General features: G+C 37.4%; 1 protein-coding gene across 4 annotated transcripts in view; it reads right to left on the bottom strand.

Moving 5' to 3' along the window:
* The window catches only part of PIEZO2 (piezo type mechanosensitive ion channel component 2), a 286,587-nt gene that overhangs the window by 233,973 nt on the left and 34,386 nt on the right, over nt 1–18,228 (bottom strand). For all 4 annotated transcript variants that reach the window (XM_030967574.1, XM_030967591.1, XM_030967583.1 and 1 more), the window contains exon 2: nt 2,088–2,183. In XM_030967574.1, the coding sequence (XP_030823434.1) occupies nt 2,088–2,183 (96 nt within the window). The remainder of the gene's footprint in view (nt 1–2,087; nt 2,184–18,228) is intronic.

Genomic DNA, 18,228 nt, shown 5'->3' with positions numbered 1-18,228 from the left:
TTTAAAATTTAGAATTTTAAAAATTTAATCAAAGCAAACAGAATTTCAAGAAAAAAATATTATCTGAGTGACAGAAGTATTAGGGGGAAAATACAAGTAAAGTACATAAACATAGATTTGGTTTGGTTTTGGGTTTTTTTTAGTAAAGTTTAATTTATTTATTTTTTGACTCTGATTTACTAGTGGTTTGGCCAGTTTTAGCTAAAACATTTAAACATTTCCTCTTTCTTTTCCATCTTCTGGACACAAAAAAAAAATCCCCACAACAACCTTCAACAGTTTCTAGAGAGATACACCTACACATACACACACACACAGAGTTTAGAAATGTGACAGGGACAGTGGGCAGAGTGGGTACACTCATAAATATTAATTTTTTATAAGAAATTAATTCAGACAAACACATCATACATAACATGACATTCAGGTGAAGTGCAATGCAATGTGATACACAATACAGGGAAACTATCCAAAGTCCTAAGAAAGCATTTTCCTCTGAGTAGAGATTGCTACAATCAGTGATGCAAACTAGATTATTCTATTAAGTCACACAGGAATTAGCCCTAATCAAATAGACCTTTTTTTTTATACTCCAAAAGAAGAGAATTTGTATGTCTCTCCACTCTCACTCTTGTTTATCCTGTCAAGCACTTCTCCTGGCACACACAGAAGGGGCAACAAAAGTAAAACACACAAAACCTATAGGGTAATTGCATATTATCTGCAATAAAATATTGGAAGAGCTGCAATCAAATTCCCAATGAGTCTTTCCCTCTCAATTCATACCTTCAGCAGCTTTAAGAGAAACTCTAACTCACAGCTGCACATTTACTGATGTTCCATGCTTACACTGTCCTTGTAATATTCCTCTGTAAAAAGACTGACAGCCTCACCAAGAGTGGGATTTCCCACTTTTTATGCTTGCTTAATTTATTTTTCAGGCCTGTTTTTCCTGGTTCCACTGGCTACTGACACAGACAGCAAAAACTGAGCCCACCCAATTGGTATGGATCCCACCAAAAGACAGGAACACCTGACCTACAAAGGCAGGCTTTGAAGAAGAACTGGGATTTTTCAGACTGGAGAAGAGAGGGCTCCAGGGAGAACTCACTGCAGCATTCCTGTACTTAAGAGAAGTCTTATAAAAAGGAAGGATAGGGACTTCTTGGGTAGATAGTGACAGGACAACAGGCAATGGTTTAAAACTGAGAGAGGGTAGGTTTGGATGAGATACTAGGAAGAAATTCTTTACTCAGAAGGTGGTGAAAAACTGCAACAGAGTGCCCAGAGAAGCTGTGAATATCCCATTCCTGGAAGTGTTCCAGGACAGGTTGGATGGGGCCCTGAGCAACCTGATCTAGTGAGTGACATCTCTGTCTATGGAACCAGATGATCTTTAAGGTCCCTTCCAACCCTAAGCATTCTATGATTCTATACCAATCAAAGCTTTGTAATTTAAAATACATAAACCATTTACAGGCCTATAAAGAACCTCTTTCCTCCCTCATTACAGGGGAATGTAAATACCAAGTATTCCATTCTTGCTCTGGCACACCTCTGTATGTGATACATAAATGCTTGAATGCCTGATGCAGTCATTCGTAATCTCTAAAAACAAGCCCTTCAAGTTATGTTTGCTAAGGCAGTAGTATAATTCAGGATGACAGTTGTTTAAATAAGTACCTAAAATACAATTGAATGAAAAATCTGTATCAAACTTAATTCTCATAATTAACTACCAATTCAGACCTAGAGCAAATCTAGATAAGATGGCCTTGGGAAGGTTCTGAAAACTCATTTTTCACCCAGACCACATCAGTATTCCAGAGGAAATAATGTCATAAAAAGGAATGCCCAGCAGTGCTATCAGACAGCCCTGATGCAATTTGAGGCAAACATGGTTAGAAGTCCTTGGGCACCAAAGCCAGCATATTGTAAAACTACGTCAGGGAATTTATAGTATGTATTACAAGTCACATCACTTAATGAGGGGGAAGCACTCAGGACTTCACCTTCTACTCAACCAAAGCTTTTGCATGTACTCTGTGCACCACAGACTCTGAAGAATGAAGCAATGAACTTCTTACCTTGCATGGTTGCTTTTGTGGGTTCTGAAAACAGAGGAATGAGCAGGAGGTAGATGAGGTAGACAAAGGAGAGCCCATTGTAACGGAAAGCACAGGCTGCAACGAGAGAAAAGAAAAACAACATATTGTTTAATTGGCCGGATAAAACCAAATTCAATGGCACAAAGTATTTCCCACTTGAGTTTACAATTGACCTTATCACCTTTTGACAACTTATTTAAACCATTTTTTTCCACAGGTATCCGTGTTTATGCTTAAAATAAATATTAGAATCAAAGGTTAGGTCAGGTTGGAAGGAACCAAAGTGGGTCATCTGGCCCAGCCTCCCTGCTCAAACAGGGTCATTCCAGAGCACACTGCACAGGATTGCATCAAGAGGGTTCTTGAGTATCCCCAGTGTTGGGGACTTGTATCAGTGAAGTTTTCTCAGCTATATCCAAAACAACTTGGTTTTGGAATACATATACAACTTTAGCCCTGCCAGAAACATGTATTCCAAAAGAAACTAACTTTCGCCAGACACAACTTCCTGAAAACAATAATGCATCATGGAATATCATGGAACAGTATCATGGAAACAATAGTGGGAATGAGTTAACAAGTTATGCATTAATTGGTCCTCATCCTCATCACATTTGTCCACTTTAATTATAAAACAAAACTGCAAAGGCCCTATATTAGCAAATCCATACAATAGCTACAACTTTTGTTTCCCAAACCAGCAAATGTTTTGAGTCACAGATTTAATTTCCTTAATAGCCTCGATAGAAAACTCTGGGTATACACTCCACATCTGCAGGTTGGCCAAGAAGCATGTGAAATGCATGGGTGCCTAGCAAGCAGGAAGAACAATAAGCACCTACTCTCTATTTCTGAACTGATATGATTCACAGCCAGCCTTAAAAAAATCTGTCAAGGACTACAAAATCCACCAAAGCTTGATAGAGGGGTTTTTTGAGTGAAATCCAGAATCCTTAAGAGCAGCTTCTCATTTTCCTGTAAGAATTGCTCTTGTCACTTACTAAACTTTCCTTATGGCCACAGCCTTTAAAGACCAACTGAAGACTTACACCTACATTTGTAACTATAAAAAACCTGCAAGATAGAGTAAACAGGACCTATACCACAGGGAATTCTGCAAGCAATTATCAGGGTTCTAAAGTCAATGCACTTGAGAAGAGGGAGGCAGCTCTGCTATTATGCACCTACTCTCAGGGTCCTCTACAGAGGAGCACAGGATGTACAATGGCCATTAGTGGCCTTCTTGGAAAGAATGGCAAAGAGGACACTCCTGATATCAGGACAAATCCATAAATCAACTTCTTGGTTTTTGGTTCTTTTTAAAGTTTAATTTCAGGGTGGGAACAAGTTCTGTGGCATTCATAGGAAAAGGTACAATAGTGGTTTATGGCTTTCTATGGCCTGAAGACTTTTCCATTTCAATGGGAAGGACCAATGTGTTCAGTCATTCTGGTAGCAGAATAATAACATTAGCAGGTAATACTATTATCCAGTTATTTTTGGGATTGTGTCAACCAGATTTTAATCATGTTAAACAGCTTACTTATTTTCAGTGCAACATTATACTAATTTTCTTCTTTCTTGAGGACTGAGCTTGCTGCACTTCTCGTAGAGCACCTAGCAGTCAGTTTCCCAGTACAAATACAGAAAACAGCAACTGTGTGCTTTAAATGTCTTCCTTCATTAGCTGGAAGTCACTGAATGTCTTGCTAACAACTCTGTGTCAAATATTTAGAGCCTCTATTTATATCAAAGCCTCCTCCAGCAAACTCAGCTAGACACTGCCAGGAAAATTTGTATTTATTTAAGCAGTTGCAAGAGCTCTAGCATTATGTTTCTCAGAATTATGAATTAAACTCCCCAAAACCTAGCTGCAACGCTTTTACTATTCCCTACTGCAACTATTCCAATAGTTTTATTTTGTGTTAATCTCCACTTATCTAATGTATGTGTCTGGAGAGATGAGCGCCTTATCAAGCTAAGGTGCAAGAGTAAATGACTGAATATAATTTTAGCAAGATAAAAGATTAGGAAACAGCAGCTGCACTGCTTTTACATGTTGGCACTGCACTACATTATTATTTTGTCAAACATACATATTCCTCAGTTCTGACACTCAAAACTATCTAGAAAAAGTTTCAGAGTATAAAATCAGCTTTAGTTTGTCACTGATGCAACAACAAAGGACCCAAATGAACCCATCCTCTACACTCTCTCTAGTATTCACAGAGGTCTCCTTCTGCAAAAGGAGCCATACACAGATGTCCAAAACAATGGAAAATCCCATTTAAGATCAATGGAATTCCATCAACAGAAAAAGCACCTATAAAGATGAGTTTCTTGGCAAACCAGCTGGGATAGAAATTTCTGGGTATTTTGGATACATTGGTCAGTTTGCAGTATCAAAATTAATGTAATTTTAGCATTTTAGGCTTGTTACTGCTTCTCAAAATTGTCTAATCGATTTGCAAAATTAATTTCAGATGACTTCTTCTTGAACTATATTTACCTCAAAATTTACTGCTTTCTATTCCTAGGGCTGTGTACTCAAAAGCTTTTTTTTTCTCTATTGCTACATAAACAGGACTATTAACAGAGATTACATTTCCATTCAAACCTTCCCTTATGTATTTTTTCATATAAAGCATCCAGAAAACCCTTTTGTTTCTTAGCTTTCAAAGGATGGGTTTGTCTACAGCAAACACTGAACAAAAAAAGCTTAAACTGGAAATTACACCATATGTGCAAAGTCCATACACACTTCCTGCTCTTCAGGCTTCCTTTTAAACCATGGTTTCTTTCTTTCTTTCTCACCATGTTTTCTAATAGTCTCTATTGACAAAATTTCAGAAATGTGATTTTCACCTGCGAAGTTCTGCTTTTGTTCACAGCCCAATAATAGCAATAATACACAATTGGGAAAAGACATAAAAAGCAGAGCTATTAATACACAGAATTAGAAGCAAATTAGGTTTTATTTTGTATCACCTGAAGTACTTTAGAGCACCTTCCCTTAGACAGGAAGAGAAGAGCACTTGATAAAATATAAGACTGACTTCTCCATTCATAAGTGACTATTTAAAATATTTCAGTCAATGTATAGAAAATAAAAGGCATTGTACAAACCTTTAAAGATTTTTATTGTCTTTCACAGCAGTGGACAAGTTGATTTATAGCTAAAATATTTAGTTCATTTTTAAGACAGGTACATACAGTGTGTGCCATACAAAATTTAAAAGGAATCTCAAAGAAAACCCAAAAAACCAGAAAATCATATATCACATGATAACCTTGTCCTTCTAGAATTTATTTTTCACTGTTTTATGCTAGCCAGAATAGGCCTTTGAAGAAATTTAATATTGCTTCATAAACACATCAGCTTTCTACATGTAGAATTCTAACAGCTGTTACATATTATTATTTCATATTTATACCAACAGTTTCCTTTCCTCCATTGAAAGAGAATAATTTGTATAGAATTGGTGTTTTACCTGTTATATAAAAAAATACTGGAGAGCAAAGGGAGGGGCAATAAAGAAATTCACAATAAACTTGAACTTGGAAAGAAGAGAAAAAATCAGCCTCATAAATGGTGCGTTTACTTTTATTCCGCAAAAATTTTAAGAGTACTTAATTCAGAAGTGGAAACTAGGTGTTCAGAAAAACCAGCCTTCAGGAGTGCAGGCATAGTACCAAAGGGCTACTGACTCCTCATTTATAAACTAGAATTCTGTCAAAAGCCATGACACTAGAAAACAAGAAGGAAGGTGAAGACAGAATTAGCCATCAACTCACTACTTCTGAATTTACTTTAATAAAAAAAGCACTGTCATTATTGTTAACAGAATAATGTATTGCTTGTTATACCCTTTTCTGTTCAAGAAATATGTAAAAATATCTCTTCCACATATTTCACATATTTCTACTGTAGGTTTGAGAATATTATGTATCCATCTTAGTGTTATCCTATCCAGACTCTTGTGTGCTTTAGCATGAGAAGAAATTAATTCTGCCAACTACACTGAAGTAATGTGTCTTCTACTTCAACAGGATATTGCATGGTGTTTGCATCCTGTTTTAACAACTTCACAGCTGCAAGATTATTAAGAAAGCTATGCAATGATATTCTTTAAAAATGGTACGTTTAGACTAAAATATGGCCTAACTTTAATGCTTATTTTTCCAGTAACACAAAAAAAATATATATTCAGTGAAAATATTAATTGGGAAAAGTGCTGCTGAAAAAAATGTCTAACCCTGAGCAGGCAAGGGTCGTTGGCTAAAAGACAGAGGTGATGCTGCTCACTCATTCTTATATCCAGCTGAGACCAAAACACAGAAGGGAAAAGGAATCAGCAGCTGAATGACCTTTGAAACTTCTCAGTCTCCAGGAGGCCAAGTGTCCAACTCTCAAAGCTAGGACAACTCAGCACTGGATTCCCGCCTGTAATGCTGTAATTATTCTTAGTTATGCCATGGTTAATATCCATTATGTCCTCAGTATTCTGAAAAAATCTCCAATTACCACACAATTCAGATGACAACCTTTGCTACTAGGTATAACAGGTGAATGAGACACTGGCATACACCCAGATGAAAAGCTCAGCCTAAGTCAAATGCTGAAGCAAATCTATCTCCCCCTCCAAACCAAGGTGTTCTACATGACAATCCATGAATGTGCCATGAGTGGCCAACTCTTCCAGGAAGAGACACAGTTAAGGTCCCTCTTACCAATAAGGTGCTGTCCTAAGGTCACAATTATTTAGGTTTTTCCACTTGTGCTGCTCTCCAGTAAGACATTTACCAGCTGGCTCCCACATTCTCTGGAATATTCTAAACTGGTGAAGTTTGGGGGTCTTTTTGTCGGTTGGTTAGGTTTTTTTACCCCTAATCACCTTACTAGACATCAGGAGCTGCCCTACCAAGGCAAGTAGGTCCAGCATTAGGCCATGTGGACTCAGCCTTCTGCCAGAAACTAAAATGTTACAATTTATGGCTTAAACACCTTCATTGCCTATTATAGCAAAATTACAAAAGCTGCAGGGAAAACCACCAAAAACCTGAATGGAGCCCTACACTGCTTCTTGATGGACTATATGAACTATACAAGAGCTTGGTAAAGTAAGTAAATGTTAAAAGAGGTAAGGTGATTTAAATTCTATAGAATAAGAACTACTGGAAGTAAATTACTTTTTTCAAGGAAAAAAGAGTTTAAAAAATTCAAAACAAACCAACAGAGGCAAAAACCTCCACCTCCATTAGCCAGCCAGATATGTACTTCCAACAATGCGATACAAAGAGGAGAGGTCAAAACTGGTGTAAAAAGTCTGGTTTCTTTCCATTTTCATAAAGCCCTTTTGTACAAGACTCTTTAATTTCTGGTAACACTCCCTCTTGGTATCAACCAACAAATGTGATAAGAAGTGGAACAAGAATTTTTTCTCCTTTTCCTGAAGATTCTTTAACCAAAACTCAGCCACGTGCACAGTAGCAATACAGTAAAATACTCAGCAAACTGCCCTCCAGTATTTCCTTACAGTTCCTGCTGCCTCTGCCCCCAGAGACAGGGGTGTCCTTGAGAAGAACCCCCACCTTACCTCACATGGAGACAAAGACCCACAAGGCTGTACACAGCTTGCTCTGTTGTCTATGAGCACGGCTTTACAAAGTAATGTAGTAAAAAGCTGGCAAGACAAAATGACCCAGTATTAATTACCTAGAGAGCTGAATCTCCCAGAAAGATGATCAACCAGTTCTTCTCGTCTCCACTATAATTTTATGAGCCAACGACTGCTAAGGTACAAAGTAGGAGGCAACCTCACATGCCCTTTTCAACTCAGAGTCACAAGTGCAAATCTTGTTTGTGAGGATTTCTCACTTTTACATGACATAGCCATTACTAACCAAATGCAGTAGAAAAAGACTAAGTCTTTTTACTTAGAAGACTAAGTAAAAAGACTAAGAAGACTAAAAACTAAGTTCACTTGATCAGAAATGTGCATTACCACTTCTGAAAAAGAAAACTGCACTTTTGAAAATTGCTATTTTTCATATCTTCTAACACTTCATATTTCAAATTTGTTTCAGAAATACAAAATTTCTTTCAGAACTTTTTCCTCCAAGATTTTTACAATAACAATAAAAAAACCCCACCACACATTGCAAAATTAGTTTATGCTGTAAACAACCTATTATAAAGAATAAAACTGTGATAGTGACCAAAAATGTTTCTCTTCAAAAACTATACCTTCTCGTAATGACAAATATCTGATAGGCACAGTGCCCAGGGAACTTTAGCTCACAGATATTTACTTTATTTTTACTTATTGAAATTCAGAAGAGAGGATTAACTCCTGACATAGTTTTGGTCTGACTTCTGAGTAATTGCACTTGTGACAGATGAGACTGGAATGATACACTGCTATGCAAGACAGTTAAGTTAATGTTACCATCCCTTCAGAGAAAAATAATGGTCATAGCCTCTAGTGTGCAGTGCAGAACTGTGTCTGCTCAGGACAAGTTCCCTCCTGCATCAGCCCATACTCCCTCCACATCCAACAGCTCTGCTGATAACACTGTGCTAACACACACCACTCCCCACCCTGCTCCTGAGCCAACATCTCGACACGGGGCTGCTCTGTGTGCCACACCCAGAGAGAAAACTTTTCTTCTTTGGGGAAAAAAAACCAACCAAAAAAACACAGAAAACAACCAAAAGCATGAACCCTTTGATGAACAGATAAATAGGATGCCTTTGGTTCGTGTCAGCACTTCTACAATCACATTTTTTCACCTGTCAGCATTTATCAGGAGAGATAACTGCTGGACAGTGAACAGTTTTGCAATGGCTTGGGAATTTTTTTCCTCTTCTTTTTCTTGCCTTTCCTCTATTTCTCCAAGCAGCAGTTTTAATAAGCTCTCTCTCCATCAGAAACCATCTGGAACAGATTTTAACTTTGTGGCAAATATTCCATGGGAATCAATCAGAAGGAGGAGAAGACAAAACACCTTGTTCACTGCTTTCTTTCAGCGCTTAGGAACAGGAGCTGTGTTTCCCAGCTGTATTTGACAGCAAGAAAACGAACAAAGGATCTCAAGTATAACCATACCACAATCATCATCTTAGAATAATGTATTTTAAAGCTGTATCCACTTTCACAAGCAAATCCATGTCCATACACTTTACTGCCATGACTAAGTGTACAAATATTTCCAAATTAAAAAAGACAATGGACACCATCATCAGTAATTTTTCCCATTCAAAAAATCCCCCTCATATTGTAACTCATTTCCATTTCAGTGCCCACTGAAACTAAATTCATTTATTGGTCTGGGAAGTGGAAAGAGATGACTTCTTATTCCCCCACTGATGTGGCTGCCTGCAGAAGGGACATTGTCTGCATTCTCACCTTTGCTTCACCAACAGCTCTTCTATCTCCAGGCTCCTCTCTCTAGGAAAGTAACTGGGAGCTAAAGAAATAACTCTGCTCCTCACTCATTTTCATGGGATGAGAAAAGCATGTTCCTGTTTCCCCGGACATCTGGAGACAGTAGTCTGGTTCTGCTGTTACAGTTGCATAACCCTGTCAAGACTCAGACTAAAAATAACAGCAAACTCAGAACACAGATGACAATCAGATGTCACACAGAGTGCTACTGCTAAACATAACATCAGCCAGGGACAGATGTGGAGAGAGCTGGGTAGCAGAGAGACCTCCATGAGCAGAAAGGGAGTGAGACCTTCGTTTACAGCCGCTAAGAAGCTACAGACACCCAGAACAGCTACCCAGTCAGATGTTTCCAGCAACTGGAAGTGTGAATTTCAGCATATATTACCATTCCTCCACCACCATTCACACTCATAGTCTTCTAAAACACATAAATCACCATAAGCCAATTGACATAAGGTGCAGAAAGAACCAAGTAATTTTTTTCACCATCTGTTACTTACTGACATCAGTCCTAAAAAACCCTGAGTCAGATGAAGGACGTGTTAAAAAAACTAACCCAGATAAACACTTCTGAGGAACATAAACATGATTAAACATCAGAGAGGTGTTAACACTGAAAAATATGAGTGTCATTAGTGAAGTTACAAATATGAATGCAGAGTTTGTAACTCTGCCATTATTTATTCCAGCAGAGGAAAGGATAGATAAACTTCCTTTCTTGGTCCATCACTGAATAAAAAGGACCCAGAGGATTGCAACTGCAAGCTATAAATCTGAATGATGAAGGAGCATTTCAGACACTGCTACAAAGCCACAGTGTTTACCAAAGGAAACAGAATTTTTAAAAATAGGTAACTCCAGGATATCATCAAGTGCATAAAGGAGATACAAGCTCCCCATTCTTGCAGTGTCCCTATTCCAAACTGATGTTGCTTGTAGAAAATTATAAATCCAATTTTTTTGAAGAACTGTGCATTCTCTCCTTACAAATTCATGAGGTAACTTTCTCTCATAGCAAAGAAGTTTTGAGCTACTACAAGAATCTACTTAGGAATGCCATGAATTGTCTCACAAACTATTCCTCCTAACTTGGAACCAGGAAAGCAATATGAAGAACTAAAAGAGTCACAGAACCCATGGACACATTAGGAGGCTGTTTGTAATCCACAAATCTAATCTGATAATTAAGATTGCCTTTTCTGCAGAAGCAGTACTGAAATCCATCTGACTCCCAATGAAATTTCACATGCATACGATCACAGCCTCTGCAAGAGAGTTCTGCTGGGACAGATGCATTTCAGTGAGGGTTTCAAATGCAACACTTACCTACCATTGAATGAAAAAAGTCATTCAAAAATCCTACTATTGGAACAGAACCATGGTCTTGTGCAGTTTTCACACAGCAAATTAATAGTTGTTATAATTACTCCACATAGCAATTCAAGGGAAAAAAAGTCTTAATTGTGGATTTATTTCAAGTAGTAATTTCAATTTCCCAGAAAGTGCAGGGCACATCTGCATCTGTTTCTTCACATGTCATTCAAGAAACTTTCCCTACATTCATGGAGTTGCATCTGTGGCACTCCCTTCAGGTTGCCAAACCTCTTGTACTTATGGGAGGCCTTCTTCCATGTATTGATTTTCTTTTGTACAGCATCTGTAGCAATGTTTTCTTCCCCTGGAATATGTTTTGAAGAAACTCCCCCAGACTTTTGATAAGCTCTCAGCCAAATTTTAAGAGCAAGACTGGAAATTCAAAATGATTTAATACCCCTTTCATGTTTATAAAACAAACCATTGTGTCCTTGTCCAAGAATATTTGAATGTGGGAAGTTAAGAAGAAGTTTAACTTGAAGAAAACTTCCCACGCAGTTAGTAATTCTAATCTGTTTATATCTAGGCTCAATATAAAGTCTGACTACGTATTTCTTTGGAGTCAAGCCACTGTCCTGAAGACACCAAATAGTATCATGCAGCATCCCACCAGAATAAAAAATAAAACAGTCATCCCAACATGGAAATCAGGGTCCTGTGCTCACCACTACAGAACTTCTAGAGCTCTCAACTTAGCCAATTCCAAAGTAAAGGATTTTTTGTTGCCAGAGAAGACAGAGAACAAAAACTTGTCATCATTAGGCCTGTTCTGAATACAAGGAGATGGGTACAGTAAATTTAAGGGTCTCAAAATGAATCTTCATTCAAAAACACAATACTGTACTTATCTCATTTAAGGAAAACCAAAATAAAACCAAAGAAAAGCACACCAAAAACGCAGCATGTTTTTAATTGAGCAAGATCTCAAATTTGGAGAAATGAGTCCACTGAGAATCTCAGAAGATCTGTTCTTGACAAAGAGCCAAAGTATACATCCTGGAGGATTAAAACTAAGTGAAGATCACATTAAATTTGATTTAAATATATCCCAAAAATATAAGAAATATATAAACATCAAGCTTTCAAGTTAAAAAAAAAGTTTTTCTTTACAATCTCTGCAGGGCAGCCAATGATCCTTACAGACAAGAGTTCTACATACAGTGAAGATAACAGCAGTAAAGACTTACATAATCCTTGTGACTTTATTTATGAGCACTTCCATTAGTACAAATTTTTATCTGGTTAACAAAGTATTTTTGTCACTAAACTGACCAAAAAATTTATACCATCTGAGAACACAAACATGGATTTCAAAGTGGTCTTTATGAGCAAACTGACCAAATTAGTCTTGGATGAAGTTTATAGCTCCAGAAAAGTGCCAGAATAAGTAGAATACTGGGGTTTGTACAAACACAAGGATTCTCTTCATTAACAGCTAGACCAATGTACAAGGGCCAGTCAGGAGTGTGTCTCAGGAGGATTCTTATTTGTCATGCTTGAAAAATAACTAACTTCATCCCTTCCTACATGGTCTTAAGTGATGGAAGTGGGAAGATAAAGCTGCAGAAAGAAAAACAGCACCTATTTAAAAGCTTGAGTGATACCTAACTCAGTAATGATGTTCTGTTAATGTGTTATTGGGAAGTTCATTTACTACAGAAGGAGGAGAAAGTTTACCTAAAAGTAGGAGTAATAATAATAATAATAATTATAAAAAGGATTTATTGAAATAAATTAGTTGTGGTTTAGTTTGTTGTTTTGGTTTTTTTAACCCAAGAAAATTGAAAACATTTTCCCACTTTGAAATCAGGGGAGAATAATGCTGGAAGTGTGAATTTTTTCCTGCTTTATCCATTCATATAGGATAACCTTCTCTCTCATAATTAGCTATCCACTTCTAAAGTACTTCAATGTGGTATTATAGTTAATTTTGAATATTCAATGCTCCTACATAATTTTCTTGCTTTTTATTACTAAACAATTTTGAGAACTATTTTTTTAATCTAAAACTTCCAAGTCATTTAATTATAGCTACCAGAAAGTGCACCCTTTATAAATAAATAAACAATCAACAAAACTGCCTTCTCAGCTCTTTGATCAGAATAAATGCATATTAGCAGCAAAATTCCCACCATCAGTAGCATAAATAAATTAGGACCCTGCTACCAAGATATGGTAAAGCAAGCTGGAGTTAAGTGTGACTACATAACAAGGAACAGATCATGAGCATGACCAGAAAGCATTTATCCTTTGCTTAGGGCATCATGGTCTATTTGCAAAAACATCAATCCCCAACAAATAATGGAGTGTGGCTTCAGCATCCCCAGACCACCAAAGAACATTACAGAGCAGACAACTTCAGTGCACAAGACTACTCAGAGTAGAAAAAAGGGAGGTATTCTTACCTGTATAATTATTATTATACAGGTAATAAACCAATCCAGAAAAAATTACTTTACTTTATCACATTTACATGACAGCCCTGTAGTAATGTGACCCCAAATTCCCAAACTTAAACCTGCAGTTCCAAGAACACAACCATCCGGCAAAAAAATATTATTGTCTCTCTTCCTAAGGGCGCAACATGTACATACAACAAAACTTTACTCTGAAATCAGTATTTTTTTATTCACAAGAAACAAAACCCCAAAATTACTCCCCTAATCATATTCATGTTGTTTTTCTGGTAGATTTCCCCATACTATTTGTGTCACTTTCTGTTTGAAAACATCACAGACTGAGTCACAAGCTCTAGCTCCATTTGTCCCAATATGCTGTGCTGCACTACAGCATCTGAACACCCTTCAGGAAAAAATGAACATGCACCAAATACAATCACACCTTTTGAGAAACTGGAGGTAGTAAAGGGAGAAGGATTAGTTCAAGGATGCAGCTCCAGCACAGGAGGCCAAAACTGTTTCCACTCTTCAAGATGGCAGTCTTAATGCTCCTTACCTGCCTCCAAATGCATTCATTAGTAGCCTTATGTAGGATCTTAAAGGGGAATGGCCCTGTAGCCATAGAGCCCTTCATTCAAATGGAAAAAATTTGTGAGAATATATTTACAGGAAATCATAAGTGTAATATCAGAGCCTCAGAATTTTCAACCATATCTTGTATGAAACCTATGTTTAGTTAAACACATCAACTTTTGGCACTCAAAAAAAAAAGTGCAACATTATACCCATTTGAAAAAGTGGCACATTTGTTTTCCTGTGCGTCTTGTGTTTTAAGCCAACAGGCTGGTTTAAATCTGAACTGCTGGTATCACTAAAATTGTATATTAACCTTTAAGAAAAGATCAATAGATGCAGTAAAGTCATACTTAACTCCAAACCATTGGGTGGTTTCCTTCTTCTAAACTAACAGTCATTGAAGCCTTTCCCTTCATCTCACTCTCTTCCTTCAAATTCACAGCAATCCAATAAAAAAACAGTTCAAATTTAAAGGATAAAATTGCAACGAACATTATACAATAATTCAAAACAATCTAATCATTGCCTTCAGTGGTTAATAATACAGAATCTGATGCTTGGTTTACCTGAACTACAAAGAAACACAGGAAACCCAGGGACCTCATCCAAATCAGCACAGTAATATCCTAATCCTGCACTCCTTACACAAGCATTTTTGTCCTCCTTCCCAGGACCGTTCCAGGAAGGGCAGATAAATTCACAAACTTCACCAGTATCCACAATCTAGCAGCTGAACTTGCTTGTGCCTTAGACAAAATACACTTCTTGCTCATAAACCACTGTAACCTGATCAACCACAGTGACTCAAATCCGTCATACCAAACTCCTGAAAACAGGAACAACCAGCGAGAAACCTGTCCTTTAAAAATATTTTTGCACTCTGCTAAGTGACCCTTAACCAACAATACCAGATGAAAAAACTGTGACCATCTCAAAGCGTCCGAGAATACTGTTTTGTTTGCAGGTGTAATTCTTAAAAGCAAAGAGATTTTTAGTTCAAATCCATTTACTGGCACAGCAAGACAACAGTGTGCATGCCATGGTCTCACTCTCTCAATCAGCAGACAAGACACTGGTAAATTGGTCTCTTTCAGCCAAAAGTGCAAGGAATAAAAAAAGCAGTTCCAGAAGGGGCCAATACTGAATGGCCTCATCTGAGAATGGGAACTGTAGTCCAACATATCCCAAAGAAGAAGAAATGTTATTTTTGTGTCTGGAGACAATTTGAGTCAAGCTTGATAAGAATACTTCTAACCTCTGAAGTGCTTTGTGAACTTCACCCTGCACTGTCCAGCCCAACAAGGCTGCTTTTGTGGATGATGACACAGAGCACAGACAGCAAAGCAACCCATGTGCTTGTCCATACAATTTTAACTCCAAATTTAGAAAACACACAAAACATATTTGTGATCAGGCATGAGATAGGCTACTAATTCAATTTATACATTTTACTCATCTCTCCTGCCAAAAATGCAATCACCTTCCAGCAGATGAATGTCAACCAGGTAAGCCAAAAGCCATTTATCAACTTTTAGCTGAGAAATATTTGAAGAGCTTAAATTAAAAAAAAAAAAAAAGCAAGTATTAAAATGCAGATTGGAACAAGCATGAATGGTTTGATTATTCCATGGAGTCCTGGAGTGGAAGGAGGGGAGCACATCCTGTTTTGAGGTTAGGAAAAGTTGGCAATCTGAATCTGACCCCCACCCTTTTTTGTGAGATCTCTGCATAATAAATTCAACATTTCAGAAGAAAGCTCCCATTCTCCTCCAGAAATCCTGTGCAAAGGAGTAGAGAAAAGTGGGTCCTCCACTCCATTTTTTTCCAGTCATCTACAGGATTTCCAAAAATAATACTTGCCCAGATGTTGAATCAGACTTTTAGTTTATTTGCAGGCAGCAGAATCTGTAGATTTGGAATTAGCTTCAGATGCTGTGAGTGAGGAAATATCACTTCCCTCCAAATCCAACATCTACAAGTTTTATTCATTTTTATGCTTATTTTAAAAAAAGAAGATTTATAGGCCAAAAATTAATATATGAGCTCTAAATCAATGCCTCTTTCAAGATCAGAACTTCAGGATGCAAAGAAATCTTTAATCATGGTCAAACCTGGGCACTAATTGTACCCAAACATTCCACCTCAGCCACCTGCACTCCTTATTTTACTGAAAAAAAACCCACAAGCAAGATTATAGAAGCTACACCTGGTACTAAAAATGGCAGACTATCTCAGATATGATAACTAAAAATATATCTGCAATTTTAACTCAGTTTTTTCTCAGGTCAATATCGACACTTATTCTTGACCCTTCCAATCCTGTATTTTTAATTTAATTAATAAATTTAACCTCAAAATAGGGTAAAAATATGCAGTCTGTATCTCTAATGGTTGATCACTGTATTCAAACTTGGTTGAGGTGGGAGGAGAACACCAAAATTTCCCTCAATAACAATACCACCAGGTAGGTATGCCATGTTCCTGCAACATGGGAAAGGTTTGCCTTAGGAAAGTATATTTCATGGCTCAAACATCTGCTAGTTGTTCTTAGTCAAAGCACATCCAAAGCATGCAAAAATACATTGCAGCATATTCTCAAATATCTGGATGCTTCTATTAGAACAGTTTATGTCTGGGAAATGAGGATTTAAAATAAACATGGAGCCAAATCCTAAAGCCTTTAACCTGGGCAAACTTCCATTCCCCAAACTACAGCAAAAAGTCAAGTTCTACTCTTTCTGTTAGGTTTATACAGATTTAAATTGATTTAACCACATTTGTTGAATTCAGGTCTATTCATCTGAAACTTAAGACAATCTTCTAGTGAAAATGGAGAAAGAACAAAACTCTAACCTAGAATTATTTCAATATGAAGCATCAGGTCTGCTAAGATTATAGCACCAAAACCAGGAAAACAATACATTTATATAGCACTACAATCCTGCATTATTCCGGTGGTCTTGAACTAACCTCTTTGTCCCTACTATTAATCCTCTTAAGAACAACAAAAGGACAAAGATAATTCTCGGGAATACCAAGAAAGACAAGATACTTTTTAAAAGTGTATTAAGTATTGGTCTTAACATGTTTCATACGATCCATTTATCTATTAACCCTGAAAACCACACATGTTAAAATCCTGGTCACCAGAAAGCAGCAACTTTTTTGGTTACATTTGTATTCTTGTGGATACAGAAGATAAGTGGACACTTCTCCATGCCCAAGGAGGACTCTTCCTTCAGGCATGGGGACATGAAACACCTCACCAGAAACAACATCATGCAAATTCAGCTAGGCAGAAGGAGGTAATTTTACAGTCTGTGTCAATATAGCTGAAGGAATAATCAAGGAAACCAGAGTTTGTACTACTGAGCTATCCCATGGGACTTTGAAGATGCATATGACTACTTTTCAAAGAACCTAAAGCAAAAATTTTGGGTGGTTTTTTTTTTGGAGGGGGGAGAATGATGTACAGATGCAGAGGATCAAGGTTATAATAAGCAGAAATCAATTCTGAATGCTGCACTTTAGCTATTCCTGGAACTAACTTTCTTTTTTTTCCCCCACCATTTGTTCCTGAAACACAAGCAGCAGTAGCACCAAAAAAGCAAAACCCAAAGAATATCCTTCTAATAAAAATACATTTTTTTGTAAAAGTGATACATGTACATATGCTTACACACACCCCAGACTAAACCAGCCATCCCGTTTGTCATGGTTTAACCCTAAGCTAAGCACCACACAGATGCTCAGTCACCACCCCTCCACCCCACCCTGGTGAGACAGGGAGAAGAATTGGAAGAAAAGGTAAAAACTGGGGATTGAGACCAGAACAGTTTATTAACTGAAATAAAGTAAAATATAGTAGTAATAATAAAATTTATATGCAAAATGGAGCATATAATGAAAGAAAGTAAAATACAGTAGCAGCACTAATAATATTAGGAAAAGAGAGAGATAAAACCCAAGAAGCACAATGCAGTTGCTCACCACCCACTGAGCAATACCCATCCCATCCCCAAGCAGTGACTGGTGGCTCTCAGCCAGCTCTCCCCAGTTTATAGATGGAACATGACCTTCTATAGCATGGAATATCCCTCTGGCTGCTCCAGGACACCTGTCCTGCCCACATTCCCCACCAGCTTCTTTGTTCACCTGGTCACTGGCAAAGCATGAGATGCTGAAAATACCTGGGATTAGAGTAACCACTACAACTAAAACATCAGTGTGTTATCAACATGGCTGTCACACTAAATCCAAAACACAGCACTGGGCCAGGTATTAAGAAGAAAACTAACTCTGTCCCAGCTGGAAGCAGGA

Source organism: Camarhynchus parvulus, chromosome 2 (assembly GCF_901933205.1).
Source record: "Camarhynchus parvulus chromosome 2, STF_HiC, whole genome shotgun sequence".
Lineage (NCBI taxonomy): Eukaryota > Metazoa > Chordata > Aves > Passeriformes > Thraupidae > Camarhynchus > Camarhynchus parvulus.
The sequence above is the reverse complement of the archived record's forward strand: the minus strand, read 5'-3'. Positions and strand labels throughout refer to the sequence as shown.